Source organism: Magnolia sinica, chromosome 13, assembly GCF_029962835.1.
Source record: "Magnolia sinica isolate HGM2019 chromosome 13, MsV1, whole genome shotgun sequence".
NCBI lineage: Eukaryota > Viridiplantae > Streptophyta > Magnoliopsida > Magnoliales > Magnoliaceae > Magnolia > Magnolia sinica.
Genome location: NC_080585.1, coordinates 15006014 through 15021012, shown reverse-complemented (window position 1 = coordinate 15021012; position 14999 = coordinate 15006014). Strand labels below are relative to the sequence as shown.

General features: G+C 40.3%; 1 protein-coding gene across 1 annotated transcript; it reads left to right on the top strand.

The window, feature by feature from the left end:
* Window positions 1-4587: 4587 nt before the first annotated feature.
* LOC131222944 (NADP-dependent malic enzyme-like) lies at window positions 4588-13804 on the top strand. Its single transcript, XM_058218203.1, has 20 exons — window positions 4588-4745; window positions 5000-5202; window positions 6750-6870; window positions 6964-7038; window positions 7410-7561; window positions 7670-7775; window positions 7898-7963; window positions 8402-8497; window positions 8600-8671; window positions 8753-8836; window positions 9014-9112; window positions 9256-9303; window positions 9392-9445; window positions 9553-9651; window positions 10031-10120; window positions 10218-10295; window positions 10517-10591; window positions 10746-10836; window positions 13034-13162; window positions 13421-13804. Exons 1-20 carry the CDS (start codon window positions 4617-4619, stop codon window positions 13507-13509), a joined length of 1956 nt encoding a protein of 651 aa, XP_058074186.1. The 5' UTR covers window positions 4588-4616; the 3' UTR covers window positions 13510-13804.
* The last annotated feature ends 1195 nt before the right edge of the window (window positions 13805-14999 follow it).

The following is a 14999-nucleotide window of genomic DNA, read 5'->3' as shown; positions in this document are numbered from 1 at the left end:
TTCAGAATTAGGTAAGTTCCATGGTTCAACTTCCCCGGATAGCTCCCACATACAGGGTTTTTGTGTGTTTCCGTAGCCAGGGCCACAGGCAAGGGACCTGTTGCCATTGGCTACTGATTGGTGTTGTGTGGGCCCAACATGATGTATGTATTTCATCCACGCCGGCTATCCATTTTTGCATAAAAATTTATCACATGAGCCCAAAAATGAGATACATTCAAATCTCAAGTAGGCCACATCACAAGAATAGTATTGATTGAATGCCCGCCATTAAAAATCTCTTGGTGCCGCCAAAGATTTTGATCAGGCTGATATTTGTGTTTTCCCTTCTTCCAGGTTTGTATGATGCAATCTAACAGGTTGAATGTCAAATAAATATTACAGTGGGCGCTAAGAGAATTTTAATGGTGGACATTCAATCAATACTCTTTTTTGGTTTTATGGTCCATCTGAGAATTAGACCTGCCTCAGTTTTTGGAATCAAGCCCTGAAATGATCTGAAAAATGAAATACATACATCATGATGGGGCTCACAGAGCACCGATCAGTAGCAAGTGGCTACTGGCAGCGTCAGTAGCCAATCCACATCCACCGGCAAGACTGAGTCCCTTTTCTCCCAAATCCATCGGCTTTTCTGACTGGTTTGATTTTTAGACCAGGTTGCATCTTTGGTGGGAGCCACCTGATGAACTGGTTTGATTTTTGGACCAGATCGCATCTTTGGTGAGAGCCACCTGGTGAACTGCTTGGATCTAGTTCATGTGCGCACTTCACACGTGCGCTGAGCACGTAAGAATACCATCCCTGCTAAACTAGTATTTACGAGAGGTCTCAAGTCCAACATGCCGGACAATAAGTTACTGTCCACCTAGCAAACAAATTCCCATGTGTGTGAGGCATCCAATCCGTCCAATAGGTCAGCCTTATCATGATAATCATCTTAGACTAAAATAAACCATATCCACTTATCAAGTAGAACACAATTGGATTTTTCTATTTATCAATGGCTAGATTTTTTTCTCTGGTGTGTCCCACCTGATGAGTAGAGAGGGCTGATTCGTGCATCAGATGATCTAAGGGTGGAGCCAACGTACTGGGTTGGATGTAAGATAGCCACTGGGTGGGGTCCAACCGATTTGACTCGAGACATTTTCTATTTAGGACCGGTCCTAGTCACCTAGCCACACGCAAGTAGTCTCTGTGTTTGTGATGGTGAAACCCTATATATGATTTGAGCCCCAGATCATGACCGTTGCAAATTCCATCTATTTCTGACGCACTAAAAATGTCCAAAGAGACCCTTTCTCACCAACCCTTCATGGGCTAGACTCTCACGTTAGCTTGCACCGTTTTAAAATGGTGGTGACTCTTCCAATGTTCCCGTGGCATGGTTTTACAGCAATCCAGACCCTTCAATTCATCCATTTTTAAAGCTCATTTTAAGGTATGGTTCAATAAATGAAGAAAATATACCATACCCAAGGAAACAACAGTGCTTGACCATTAAAAACCTCATTATGGGCTGCAAAGATTTTCGATCAAAAGCTAATATTACGTGGTGTCTTCATGCAGGGCTTCGTGACCTAATCAACAGGTTGGATGGCTAATAAACATTCTGGTAGCTCCAAAAAGTTTTAATGGTGAGTAATCACCACTATTTCCTGTGGGATGGTCCACCTGATATTTTTATCTTCTACGTTTACTTGACCATAATTTAAAATGAGCTTTAAAAACGGATGAACGGCGCGGATGTAATGCACATATAACAAGGTGGGCCCCACAGGGATCCACAGGAACTGCCTTCAACCTTACGAAACATTCCTCCGTTATCGCAAGGAAAGAAGGTTGGTCAGGCACCTAACACCGTACACGTGGCGTGAAACAGTAGATGGGGAACAGTTTAACGTGTCTTACCAGGACAGCCTCTTTTCCCACGGAATGGGACGCGGGTTCGGTACTGGCGTGGGTAGCTGAATTTTACCGGCTTGGCTCAACGAAACAAGCCGAAAAGAAGCCGCGCATGCAGATGCGACCAACACAAGCGCCTAGCACATGCCTAGGTAGCACACGAGTGAGAGATCCCGGACGTTCAGCACGAGGGTGAGCGGACTAGATTTGATATATTCGGCAGAGGAGGTAGGCAGGGGCGGGCCTCTCACAGGAAGTTCCTGGGCTCGGTGGGGCCTACCGTGATGTTTATGATAATTCACTCCGTTCATCTGTCTTTACTGCTCATTTTAAGATAGTAGACTAACATTAAGGCAGATTCAAAAATCAACTGGGCTACACAAATAGAAAACGGTGAAGATTAAGACACCTTTGAAACAATCTTATAACTACAGAAGTTTAAAATTGGGTAATTTTTTTAGTTAATCCAAGTAGAAACATACTTTTATAATTCGAAGGTGTAAAAGCATATAATGTAGGGACATATTTACACTCACGTAGAGTGGGGCAGCCAGTTGGATGTATGGGCACACTCACTCGAGGTAGGCGGCTTGTGCGAGACGGGCCTTACCCGTGTGGAGCAGGTGGCTCGTGTGAGACATTACCCATATGATATAGAGTGGGGCGGCCAGTCGGATGTATGGGCACACTCACTCGAGGTAGGCGGCTCGTGTGAGACGGGCCTTACCTGTGTGGAGCAGGTGGCTCGTGTGAGACATTACCCATATGATGTCGAGCCCATGATGGGAGTCCAACGGACGCCCTAACGGATATAGAGATGGGCAATGAGATAAATGAATGAACTCGTCATACTTATATTAATAAGTGATTAGTTGTTTTGCATCAAACCCGTAAGTTTTATTCCACTTTTTCAGCACACATTTTTTTTTTAATTCTTTTTTCACACACCCGCACACTCACTATAGTGGCATTTCACCACCTATGTTGAAACCCTTTTTACGTTACCACCGGGGGCAAGAGTAAAGATCCTGCGCTCTGGAGTGCCTAATTATTATTTACATTGTAAAATATACTCCCACATACACCACATGCTGCACGCTAGATCGAGGCCGTTCATTAAATAGGGTGGGCGACTAGGCTTTTTTGCGAGAGAAACTGTCCAACAGTCCAAATTGGATGTGAGCATGTGGCCCACCTGATGGTCTTATCAACCTGAATTTTAGGTTGATGAACGGTTTTGATGTCACACGCACGTGCCTATTCTTTGCATCTGATGTGAGGCGAGGGCACTCGGCATTCACCTACCGTTATGAATATGCGCCATACATCTTAACTATCTATCTTTCTCATCGTGGCCGTTTTGATTCGTAGATGCCAGGGTATCCTCTGCTGTATGGCTAATATCTCCACACGTGTTCAATATAATCACGTGTGCGGCGAAGCGGTCCGTCCTTCTCCAACGCACAAGATATACCTGCGGATAAACGCGAGAAATCCACTACGCCATACATTCTCCGTTCCCAATCTTTCTCGATCAAAAGGTCAGATACGCTGGCGGTGTGCGATTGTCATAAGCATGCGCCAAGAAATCTGGCAGCCAGATTCTCAATCTACACCGTGCATGCGGTGGGACCGCTGATAGATGGGCCATAAAATTCCACAGAAAAAAAATTATACTGTCCGATTGATGTAAAATGCTGAACGGCTAACATCAATATCAACGTTCCAAATTTTATAGACAAACGTACATTAATCAGAGATTTAAATTATTCAATCGGCCCTGCGTCCCATAATGTTGACGGCCCAGTTTGAGTGGTATATAAATTCAACGCTTATAATTCACGTGACTGCATGCGTATAATCATCGCTTCTTTCCGGTGTATCAACAAGTCCACTCTATTTTGTTCTGGTACGCGAATTAGGTACTACCCTGCCTGTACCATGCTCGGAACATGCTGGGGCTCTGAGGGGCCCACCGTAATGTATGGGTTTATCTACACCTTCTATCAATTTTTCCAATATTATATAGGATATAAGAATAAAAATGAATTAGATCCCAGGCTCAAGTGGACCACAGAGTAGGGATTGAATGCTTACCATTAAAAACTTTTTAACAGCTACATAAGCTTTCAATTAAGCTGATATTTTTGTTTTCCCTCAGGCCAAGTCACCCAAATCTATATGACCTTGTGAATAAGTTGATAGAAAATAAAAATCATACTCGGCCATCGAAAGGTTTCAACAGCGTGCGTCATTATTACTTACTGCTTCCTATAATATGGTCTACTTGAGCCTCGGATCTACTTCATTTTTTAGCTTCCACATGAACGGTGTACACAGACCCATACATCATGGCGACCATCAATTCCCTATTTTGGATTATCACTCAAAATAGTTTAGATAAGAAAATCTTAACCATTTCCCTATTGCTTATGTGCAGATAGACGGTCAAAAATAAATACGACAACGGTCCAAATTCAAGTAAATAAGGTACTATTTATAATCTCTCAGATATTTAAAGCTATGATATTTCATGAAAATTATAATCCACTGTAAGATTAAATAGATCAATGGTTTAGATTCCCCAAAACATGGTCCCACTTATCAGAATCGAAAACTCGTGCATACTATTCAAATATAAGGTGCCATGTACTGTATAATTCCTTGTTTTTTCCCAGACATTCCTCGCTTCGCCGTTTACTCCCTCCATGAGAGGGTTGGTACCCAACAGACTCCCTCCCGCGAGCGCGCCCGCGCCGGGTAAGGGCAAAACCGGAATACTCTCTCTCTCGTTATATCTTCCCGCCATGATGTCCTTGAATAGAAGGAGCTTCCTGGTAATAAATCGTAAAAATATAAAAGAAAAAGCTTCTTTTGTTCGCTTTAATTGCGGTTATAACCTTGAAATCGTTTTCTCATCTGACAGTGAGAATCGTCGTGTTTGACATTGAAAAACAGAAAATCAAAGCTTTTCAAGAAAATGACTTTTTCAGTATAAAACCCATTGCTTGGGCTTCTTCGCTTTTCTCAATTGAAGCAAAGAAAGAACGTGAGCCGTTCATCAGCTGCTGTCTTTTCTTTGTGTTTTTAGAGGAAGGCTGTGGTTGTTTGGAGAGGAGGAGAGAGAAAAATCAGGGAGTTGATGGAGAGCACGATGAAAAAGGTCGAAGACGGGGCTTCCGTCTTGGATATGGATGCGAAATCCACCGTTGGAGGCGGTGTCGCTGATGCGTACGGTGAATATAATGCCGCGGAGGATCAGCTCGTCACGCCATGGACTTACAGTGTTGCAAGGTGAGAATGTATAAGAGACGGATGAGGATCCGTCGCCTGTGGTCCTCACATTTTCTTTATTTATTTATAAAGATTTTGGTATTTTTTTGGATTTTTTTTAAAAAATATTTTGTAATTGATGTCTTAATCGATGCAGACAAAATTTCTTCTCTGCATTTTTCTTTTTTATTTTTTTATTTTTTCCTCTAAATTCTATGTCAGGATTTTTTTTAGTCTTTATTTATTACAATTTTCTTTTCTTTTTCTCTTGAATTTTTAGATTTTTTAGGATCCAGTAATTTTTTATTTTGATACTTTTTTCTTATCTGAGAAGAAAGAACGAGATTCTGTTGTTTGATTCCTTATTTGTGTATTTATTTATTCATCGTAATCATCTTCATCGTTGACGGCAGTGTCGTCGTCATCATCATCATCATAGATTACCGTGGAAATCCATATCTCTTCTTTAAAAGTTCTCTTGAATTTCACAAAAAAAAAAATTTCTTTTTGAATTCTTGAATTTCACGAATTTGGTTCTTTTTTCCTCTTTTCAGAAATTTGAATTTCAGAAATATAGTTCTGTTTACCTCTTTTTAAAATCTTGAATTTCGGAAATGTGGTTGTCTTTTTTCTTCGATTTGCTGATTTTTTATTTTTTATTTTTTGCAAAATCTGGTCAACTTGTAATTCTAGAGGAATTCTGGAGTGCTGGATGAAGTGATTTGCTTGCTACAGAAAACTCGACATGCAGGGCCTACCTTTTGGTGTTCCGAACCGTTCATCCGGTGGGACCTGTGTGGATGAGAGATGCCGAAGAATTACTCTGTAACCAGATTGTCCTAACTGTCCAAGCGGTGTTGTTTTCTCCATCCATCACTACCAATGGGACAGCTAGGATGATCTGATAGGGGGGATATTGGGGCCTGGTCCATCTCATGATGGAGACTAACAGATGAATAATTTCGATTATGGGAAGGTGGGCTGGAGCTGTACCATTGTTGGGTGCCGGTTCTTTTGATCAAGCATCGTGTAATGCCTTGTCAATCCATATCCGGGTTTTATAGGCTCTAATTCAGTTGAATTCATAAAAGAAGAACGATTGGGGGTGAAAACTATATGCCATTATTCGGCGTATGGTGGATCAGCCACCATTCATTACCAAACAAACATCAAGATTAAGACCCTTCCCCTAATATCTGCCTCAAGAAGATGGACCACCATCAAGAGATCATTTGGCAATGGATGAAGGCTGATGGCGTATTCACCCCATAATGCTGTATAGTTTTGAACAACTGATTCACAGTACTTTGAAAAGCAGTGTTTTATTCATATACTGCTGGTTCCTGATTTGTAACTGCCGTTATGATTAGGACTTGTTCTGTAGGTTGCTTTTATGTTTTCCACATTTTCTGATGGAATCCAAGATAACTTCTGCAAATGAACAACAGTTTTGGTCTATGGCTTGAGAGCATTGTAATTAGCTATTGAGACTACACGTTTTCCTGATGGATCTTGTTATATGAGTTTCCAATTCATCCTGATTCATCTTAAATACTTTTGCATTGTAGTGGGTATACATTGCTGAGGGACCCGCACCACAACAAAGGGCTTGCCTTCTCTGAGAAAGAGAGAGATGCCCACTACTTGCGAGGCCTTCTACCTCCAGTGTGTCTGACGCAAGAGCTTCAGGTGCATTAATGTCTTTGCATTAGAAACATTCATCTGGCCTATATCCAAGTGTAAAGGTGTTTCAGCTATCTGTTTTGTGGCTGTCCACATCAGGAAAAGAAACTAATGCTCAATCTACGCCAATACGAAGTTCCGTTGCAAAGGTACATGGCGCTGGTGGAGCTTCAGGTATTGGGTCTTATTTTTTTATTTATTATTATTTTTTTAATTTCATTTATTTATATTTGTAGATTTGAATCTTTATATATGACTTGTATTTTATTATCAACTGAGTAAACTAAATTACAGTAATTGGTCTGATAAAGTGGTAATGACCAAGTTGTAGTTTCCTTAGCTTTCGTTCAAATCACAATCAGGTGACTTTTGAGTTTTGAGTTGGGTTTGAAAGGGGTGCAACTCCCATTTGGGGGCTACTTCCATACGAACATAGGAAACATCACAGTTTTCTCATTGTCTCAATCATAGCGAATGTCCACAATGCAATTCACGTGCACATCCAAACACAACCTTAATATTGCTTATTTCCTTTTTTCATACAGGAAAGGAACGAAAGGCTATACTACAAGCTTCTCATTGATAATGTTGAGGAATTGCTTCCAGTCGTATACACACCGACCGTAGGTGAGGCTTGCCAAAAATACGGGAGCATTTTCAGGCGTCCGCAGGGTCTTTACATTAGTTTGAAAGAGAAGTATGTATGCCTATTCAACCATGTCCCTCTTTCTGTTTCATATGTTACTGAGATCTTGATTTGTGTCTATATTAGTCATGTGTCCTGAGAATTAGTTGTGTTTCATAGGGGGAAGATTCTTGAGGTACTGAAAAACTGGCCTGAAAAGAATATCCAAGTTATTGTTGTCACTGATGGTGAGCGTATTTTGGGGCTTGGAGATCTTGGAGCCCAGGTAAATAAAATCAATAACGTAATGTTCATCTCCGAGTGTAAAATAAGATCAATGAGTTTTGTCCCGTTCAGTTCTTGCAATTCTGAGCTGACTTTCCCTATGCATGTTGTTCATGTTCTTAGGGCATGGGAATACCTGTAGGAAAGCTTTCTCTGTATACAGCTCTTGGTGGGCTTCGTCCTTCGGCTGTAAGCATTTCATCAACTGATGCTGCTCTGTCCAATACACTGATCATAGGCTATTCTTATCATCTGGTGTTCTCATCACAACACAAAAGAAAAACTAAGATAGAAAAGAAATAAGGAATGAAGAATATCTTTGACAAGCTGATGTGATGCAGGACAATTAACCACTTGCTCTAAAAGCTCGAACTGTTAGAGTATGGTGAATTAATCCCTTTATCTCATAGCCCAGGCACCACGTCATGGGTTAGGACCTCGGCCGATCCCCTCTCGTGGGCTCGTGGGCCCCAAATCACATGGACCGCCCACTCCGAGTGTGTTGCCACATCCCATGGGCTACCCCACTCGAGCCTGGTGTGAAATGCCCCTGCATTATGATGTAGATGTCATCATTTCCATTTCCATTTTCATTTAGAATTTGAAGAATTCCACTACCATTTGCAGTGCTTGCCTATAACAATTGATGTGGGGACAAACAACAAGAAGTTGTTGAATGACGAATTCTACATTGGGCTTAGGCATAAGAGGGCAACTGGCCAGGTAAGAAAATCCCAGCACATTTAACTCCACGATAACAGAATTTGTATATCTAAACTATTCTTCATAGTACTAAAGGGTGGATTTATTTTTGCCTGCTCTTAGGAGTATGCTGATCTTCTACATGAATTCATGAACGCTGTTAAGCAGAATTATGGGGAGAAAGTCCTCATACAGGTGACTGATTAACCTTACAAATATTGAAAGATTGTTTTTTGCTTTCCTATGTAATTAAATTGTCATCTTGATTCTTTGCAGTTTGAAGATTTTGCAAACCACAATGCCTTTGATTTGCTTGGAAAATACCGCACAACTCATCTTGTATTCAATGATGACATACAGGTATCATGATGAAAGCTAATCAGATTTAAGAAATGACAAAAAATGGAAAAAGGCTGCTTTTGTTTTTATTATATTAAAGTTTTGCGCCAATTGGATATATGAATGTTTCATTGCAGGGGATGTTTGTTTTGATATGGAAATCATTTCTCTTATCAATGGATTATTCTGTCATTGTAGGGGACGGCTTCAGTGGTCCTTGCAGGGATAGTTGCAGCACTGAAACTAGCCGGCAGAAACCTGGCCGAGCACACATTCTTATTTCTTGGTGCAGGCGAGGTGCTCTCATGTTTCCATTTTTCCTTTCAATCATTTTCTATTGTCATGCCAGTCCATTATATGGGAAAAGGAGAACGAACTACCAATAATGGGCGATAGGCAACAACCAAAAAAAAAAAATTTGAAGAATTTTGTGATTGCAGGCTGGGACTGGTATAGCCGAACTCATTGCTCTTGAGATGTCAAAACAGGTATAAGCCTAATACGACCTGTTATGTGTTTTTCCTTTGTGTTGGTTGCATGGCACTAGTGCACAAATAAATCTGATTCTTGCTACAGACTAAAGCTCCAGTTGAAGAGATGCGCAAGAAGATTTGGCTTGTGGACTCTAAGGTCTGAGCTGTTACCCCTCACATCTTGAAGCTGAAAAATCCTCTTCATTCATTTTCTCCTTCCCGTTTCTATATTGGTTCAGTTCCTCTCTGATTCCTCTTTAATAGGGATTGATTGTCAGCTCCCGCATGGAGTCGCTCCAACACTTCAAGAAACCATGGGCTCATGACCATGAACCCATTAAGACACTCCTAGATGCAGTCAAGGTATGAACTATTAAAGCTCTCTCAAATGCCTGTGAATGTGTCAGGATATGAATCAAAATATATGCAACTCTCCCACTATATTCAAGATGCTGTTAACCCATCAAACAACCGATCTGAACCCTCCATTTCAACCTTAAAAGTTCTTCTATGAAGTGACACAATTGCAGTTTATTTACTTTTTTATAGTGATGATTGCATCCCCATCCGTACCTCATCTAGCTACTTTCATGTGATACTGATCGAAGTATCAGAATTTTGATCTTTTTTGTGTCACATGTATATCAGTTTCTTATGTGCACACGAGCATGGTATTATTTGGTTTTTACGAAGGAACTTTCAGGAAAATGTGGTTTCTTACTTAATTGATTTAATTTCTTAGGCAATCAAACCTACAGTTTTGATCGGATCATCTGGAGTTGGAAAAACTTTCACACATGATGTGGTTGAGGCCATGGCCTCCTTGAACGAGGTATACTGGTGCTTGTTTCTTCCTTTTGGCACTCCTCTCACTCCATTCTCAACTTAATCAAGGAAGCAAAGCTTAGATTGTTAGACATGATGTGCAGAAACCAGTTATTTTTGCTCTCTCAAATCCTACCTCACAATCTGAGTGTACAGCTAAAGAAGCTTACATGTGGACTAAGGTGAACTCTCTCTCTCTCTCTCTCTCTCTCTCTCTCTCTCTCTCTCTCTCTCTCTCTCTCATGCCAGAATGAGAAAACAAGGAATTTTTTTGGGATGCAATAAATGTATGTATAAAATTCTCTCTCATGCAGCTGATTTGCTAGCATGAGAAAGCGAGAGGGGTTTTAGAATGCAATAAATGTATTCAAAAAATCCTTTTCTTCCCTTTTATCATTTACAGGGTCGCGCAATTTTTGCTAGTGGGAGCCCATTTGATCCTGTGGAATATGATGGGAAGATTTTCATCCCAGGCCAGGTTTAGCTTTAATCATTATCATAGCTTTCTCCAACTATTTGTGGAGGTTTAGATTTATTTATTGGTCATTTTGTATGCATTAAAATGCAAATGAGCAGAGATTTGTGTTGTCAAATACCAATATTTTAAACAAAATTTTCTTGATTTAACTCAGGCAAACAATGCATACATTTTCCCCGGATTTGGTCTGGGTATGGTGATGTCTGGTGCAATTCGTGTTCATGACGACATGCTTCTGGCAGCCTGTAAGTATATGATCAGCACAAATGGAAATCAATTTGCGCATCAGGTGCTAACTGTTTACACGATCCAACAGCCATTGATTTTTTGTGGTTTGGCATTCTGTGGTTTTTCTAACTTGCTTTACAAAAATAATAATAATAATAATAATAATACAAGCACAAATGCAAACCTACATAAGCACCCTTTTCTATAAGGCAATGCCAGATATTTTACAATTTGGGACATTGCTAGAGCTTATAGCACTATATAGTGCGAGTTAGAAGCACCCATCACTTGGGGAAATTCAGGTTGCATTTTATTATTGCTTTGAGTCTCTTGCGCACCAATACAAGTTGGAAGCTAGGGCTGTCAATTGGCAAGGTCTTATGAGTTGGGAAACCACATACTTTTCCCTTATATGTGCAAATCAATGGGATTAACAATATAAGAGATTTAGTGGATGATAATCACTTCCACCACAAGCAAGCAAATCATCAAGCATGTAAAGTGCAAGAGATAGAGATTTTTTTTATGTGGGAAACCATCTAATGTGAAGGGAAAAACCACAGGACCTAGTCTAGCACAAATCCACTATAATAGAAATAATGGAAATACAATCATCAACAAACCAACTTCTCTTAGATATCCAAATACGTCACCTACAAGTAGATTTCAAGCAACAACAAAAGAAAGGAATTTTCTCACCTACTAGGGATTGTAGAAAACTCCCAACACAACCCTTAGAGAAGACAATCGAAGAAACCGGCGTTGTGGATGGACACTCACGAATCCGGATGCAAAGATTTAAGTGGTAGAAGGCTCTTGTTTTACCTTTTCTACAAAACCCCATTCTCCATTCTTTCACCTCTTTTTCCCTAAGAAATAAAAACCCCAAATGTTTCCAGAACACTCTCTATGAAAAAACACAGAAAAAAAAAAAAAAAGCCCTTTTCTCTCATTTTAGTTTGTTTGGCAAAAGACCAAAATACCCCCACACATGTGGCAAAATTGATTACTTAACCCCCACACACGTGGGTCCCACCTCCACATGAGGATTGACCCCCAACATTATTGTGCCCATACACGAGCTAACCAGGTTCGGGTCCTTTCTGGTCCAAGTATAGTTTTTGAAGAGCCGGACCCAGAGCCAATCATGTTTAGGTACCCATCAGGTCTTTGGATTTAGCTTCCAAATTGGGTTCGGGACAAATAAGGACATGCATATGGTTGGGCCACCTGATGGATGGATTAGATCATACACACATGTTGCTTTGACACATGCATGGTGTGTACGCAGGCTCTCTTACATGTCTATGACTTGGGAAACCTCATTTGTTGCTAGAATCATCAATCGATATTAAATATATGTAGTTATATTGTTAAAAATAACTGGACCCAACCTGGACCTGACCCAATCCAACTTTAATTGGTGCATCACATTGACCTGTCCCAAACACGAATAAATCTTTAACCAGGTCTAAAAGGCAAGACACGAATCTGAACCGATTTCTCAACGGGTCCAAATGATGGGGCCCAAAGCCTTCAAAATTGGACCAAGTCCACGGGTACCTGTGAGTCCAGGTACCCAATGACAGCCCTATTAGAAGCTTCCATTGTTGGAGCCTCCCTCAGAAGAATGATGAATCTGGTCAGAAAGTTCAGAAAGTTACATATGCGCCTCATTGTACTTCTTACACTTGCTCGATTTTAGGGTTAGTTTTGGACATTCTTTCTGGTGGGAGTAGAGTGGGGAGAATTTCATGATTCGCCAAATAAATTAACAAATTCCCCATTGTTCTAGGCAAAGCCACTCACCAAGACCTTTAATTCCCAAGGTCAATAAAGCAATCTTAGTAGGCCACACAGGCATGAATCATAATTTGAAGAGTCCTCCTACCTTAAGGGTGTTTCTTTTGCTTAGACCAGCTGTTTTGATCAAGCTATTGAAACAGGGGCGGTTTCTTCTTTTTGTTCTTAGTTAAAGCCATAAAGTAATGAAAAGCCACATGTAAAGCACTTTATAGAAAACGTACAAGATTGCAATTTTTTATGTAGTGTGGACTTCTCAGATTTTGATTGTTAGTTACAGTTTGTAATTTGGATGATAAGTAGTTAAAAATGAAGTTTATTAAGTGAAAGAGTAATCAAACTGAAGCTTCGCTTGTATACTTAACAAATATGCACTCATTCATCTTCTCTCTCTTTTCCTTTCCAAAACAGCGGAAGCTTTGGCTAAACAGGTGACAAAAGAGAACTTTGATAAAGGTTTGATCTATCCACCATTCTCGAATATCAGAAAGATTTCAGCTAATATAGCTGCTAATGTAGCTGCGAAAGCATATGAGCTTGGTGAGTGCTCTCTCCATGGGTTTTCGGTTCATTTCAATTCTTAATAAATTGGAGTGAAATGATGTATGCCCCCAACAATCTTTTATGCACAGAGCCTTTTTTCCATTTTTCGTAATACACCTTGTTAATCACATATAAGAGCCAACTCCAAATAACCAGCAAAAGGCCACTATGACAATGATGATTGAAGTTCTGTTAACGCAATCTTTCCATAAATTGGTTTAGCATCTATTAATCTATGTGTGTTTTATTGTATAGGTTTGGCAACGCATCTCCCTCGACCGGAGAATCTGGTAAAGTATGCGGAGAGCTGCATGTACAGCCCAGTCTACCGGTACTACCGATAGTTGGCAGAAATCTCCTGCAGTTTTGTACCTCTTACAGCTTCCTGCTAATATTGCTTTTCATCTGGGACTGGCAGTTTGTTTCCTTAACATCATTATAAGTGTTTTTAACCCTTTTTTCTTTCTTGGGCAAGCTTAGTTTAATAAATCAGCTTTTTTGGTGTAGGTTAGGAAAATGCGTTAGACTTTGTTGTTGAAGTGATGTATCAATAAGTGTAGGCTCCTCATCTTCAAGTGGTATATGTCAGTAAATGTAGTCTCCTTAAGATCTATGTAATAAGTTTCACTGTTTGTTTCATGACCCACGTTGCAGCCGTAAGCTGCATTCTCTTCTCTTTGTTCAAGTGTGAGGTGTGTGAGGTATACATGCATACATGTCACAAATTTTTGATAGATGGAGCTATAAATCACAGTCAGGCAATCACTGGCTGTCCCAAGAGGTGGCCATCAAATGGACAGTTAAATAAGAAATGGTCAATGGTTCAAATTCGATGAAACTACGTCTGGCCACTCTGATTACCTGATAAGCCTTATTATTTTGGGGCAATCCACAGGATGTCCTTGGATGGCCTTAACTAGCATACATGTAGGGGTGAAATGGGCGGGTTGAGGGGAGTTCCTTGTACCCAGCCCATTTAATAAAAGGGTCTGTATTTTGGCCCCTGACCCAACCTGTTAAGGTTTGGGTTAGGCCTCAGTATGTCCAAATCAAGATAAGCCCATCCATTTATTTTATGGGCTGGGTGAAGGCATTCCCACAGTGATCTGTACGTGATGAATCTTCAAGACTTTCAAGTGTGCATGGGTTGCGTGTCTTGGGAAATCTACGTTCATGCGAGCAACTAAACCTAGTAATAGCATTCCACGGGACAGTCTTCTTTACTTTTTCCTTTTGCCCATTCAATAAATAAATGAGAAATAATCACAAGCACCCATTGTATGTGAACTTTCACATCCATGTATGTGAACTTTCACATCCATCCACTAAAACTTTTCGTATCTGAGAAGTCCTACCAAATTTCACATCCATCCACCAGTTAATTACTTATAATTTCTCAATTTCAACTTTTCCTAGCTAGACGTAGGGAGCGTTTGGATTGTAAGTTACTTAAGCTACTTATGCGTCAAGTCACTTATCTTGGTTTCTACTTATTAAGCTGAAGTGATTAAGTAAAAAAGTTATTTAAAATTGATCTTAAACCAAAGTTACTTTTCTCAAATAAGTTACTTATCTACTGCTGTAAGTAGAAAAAACTAACTTATTTGGTGGTATCCAAATAGGCCCCATGTGTTTCACTTTTGAACCCCAGTCTGCTCCAATGTGTCAAAATTCTGAACCCGAACCCGAACCCATTTAACTTGAGGTCGGGTCTAATGATCCATCCGGTTGACCCAACCCATTTGCACCACTCTGATGTACATGTATGCCATGGGTAAATTGCATTGTTTGCCACAGTTCAATAAGCAGTACCGATGTGTACCATCTACATGTA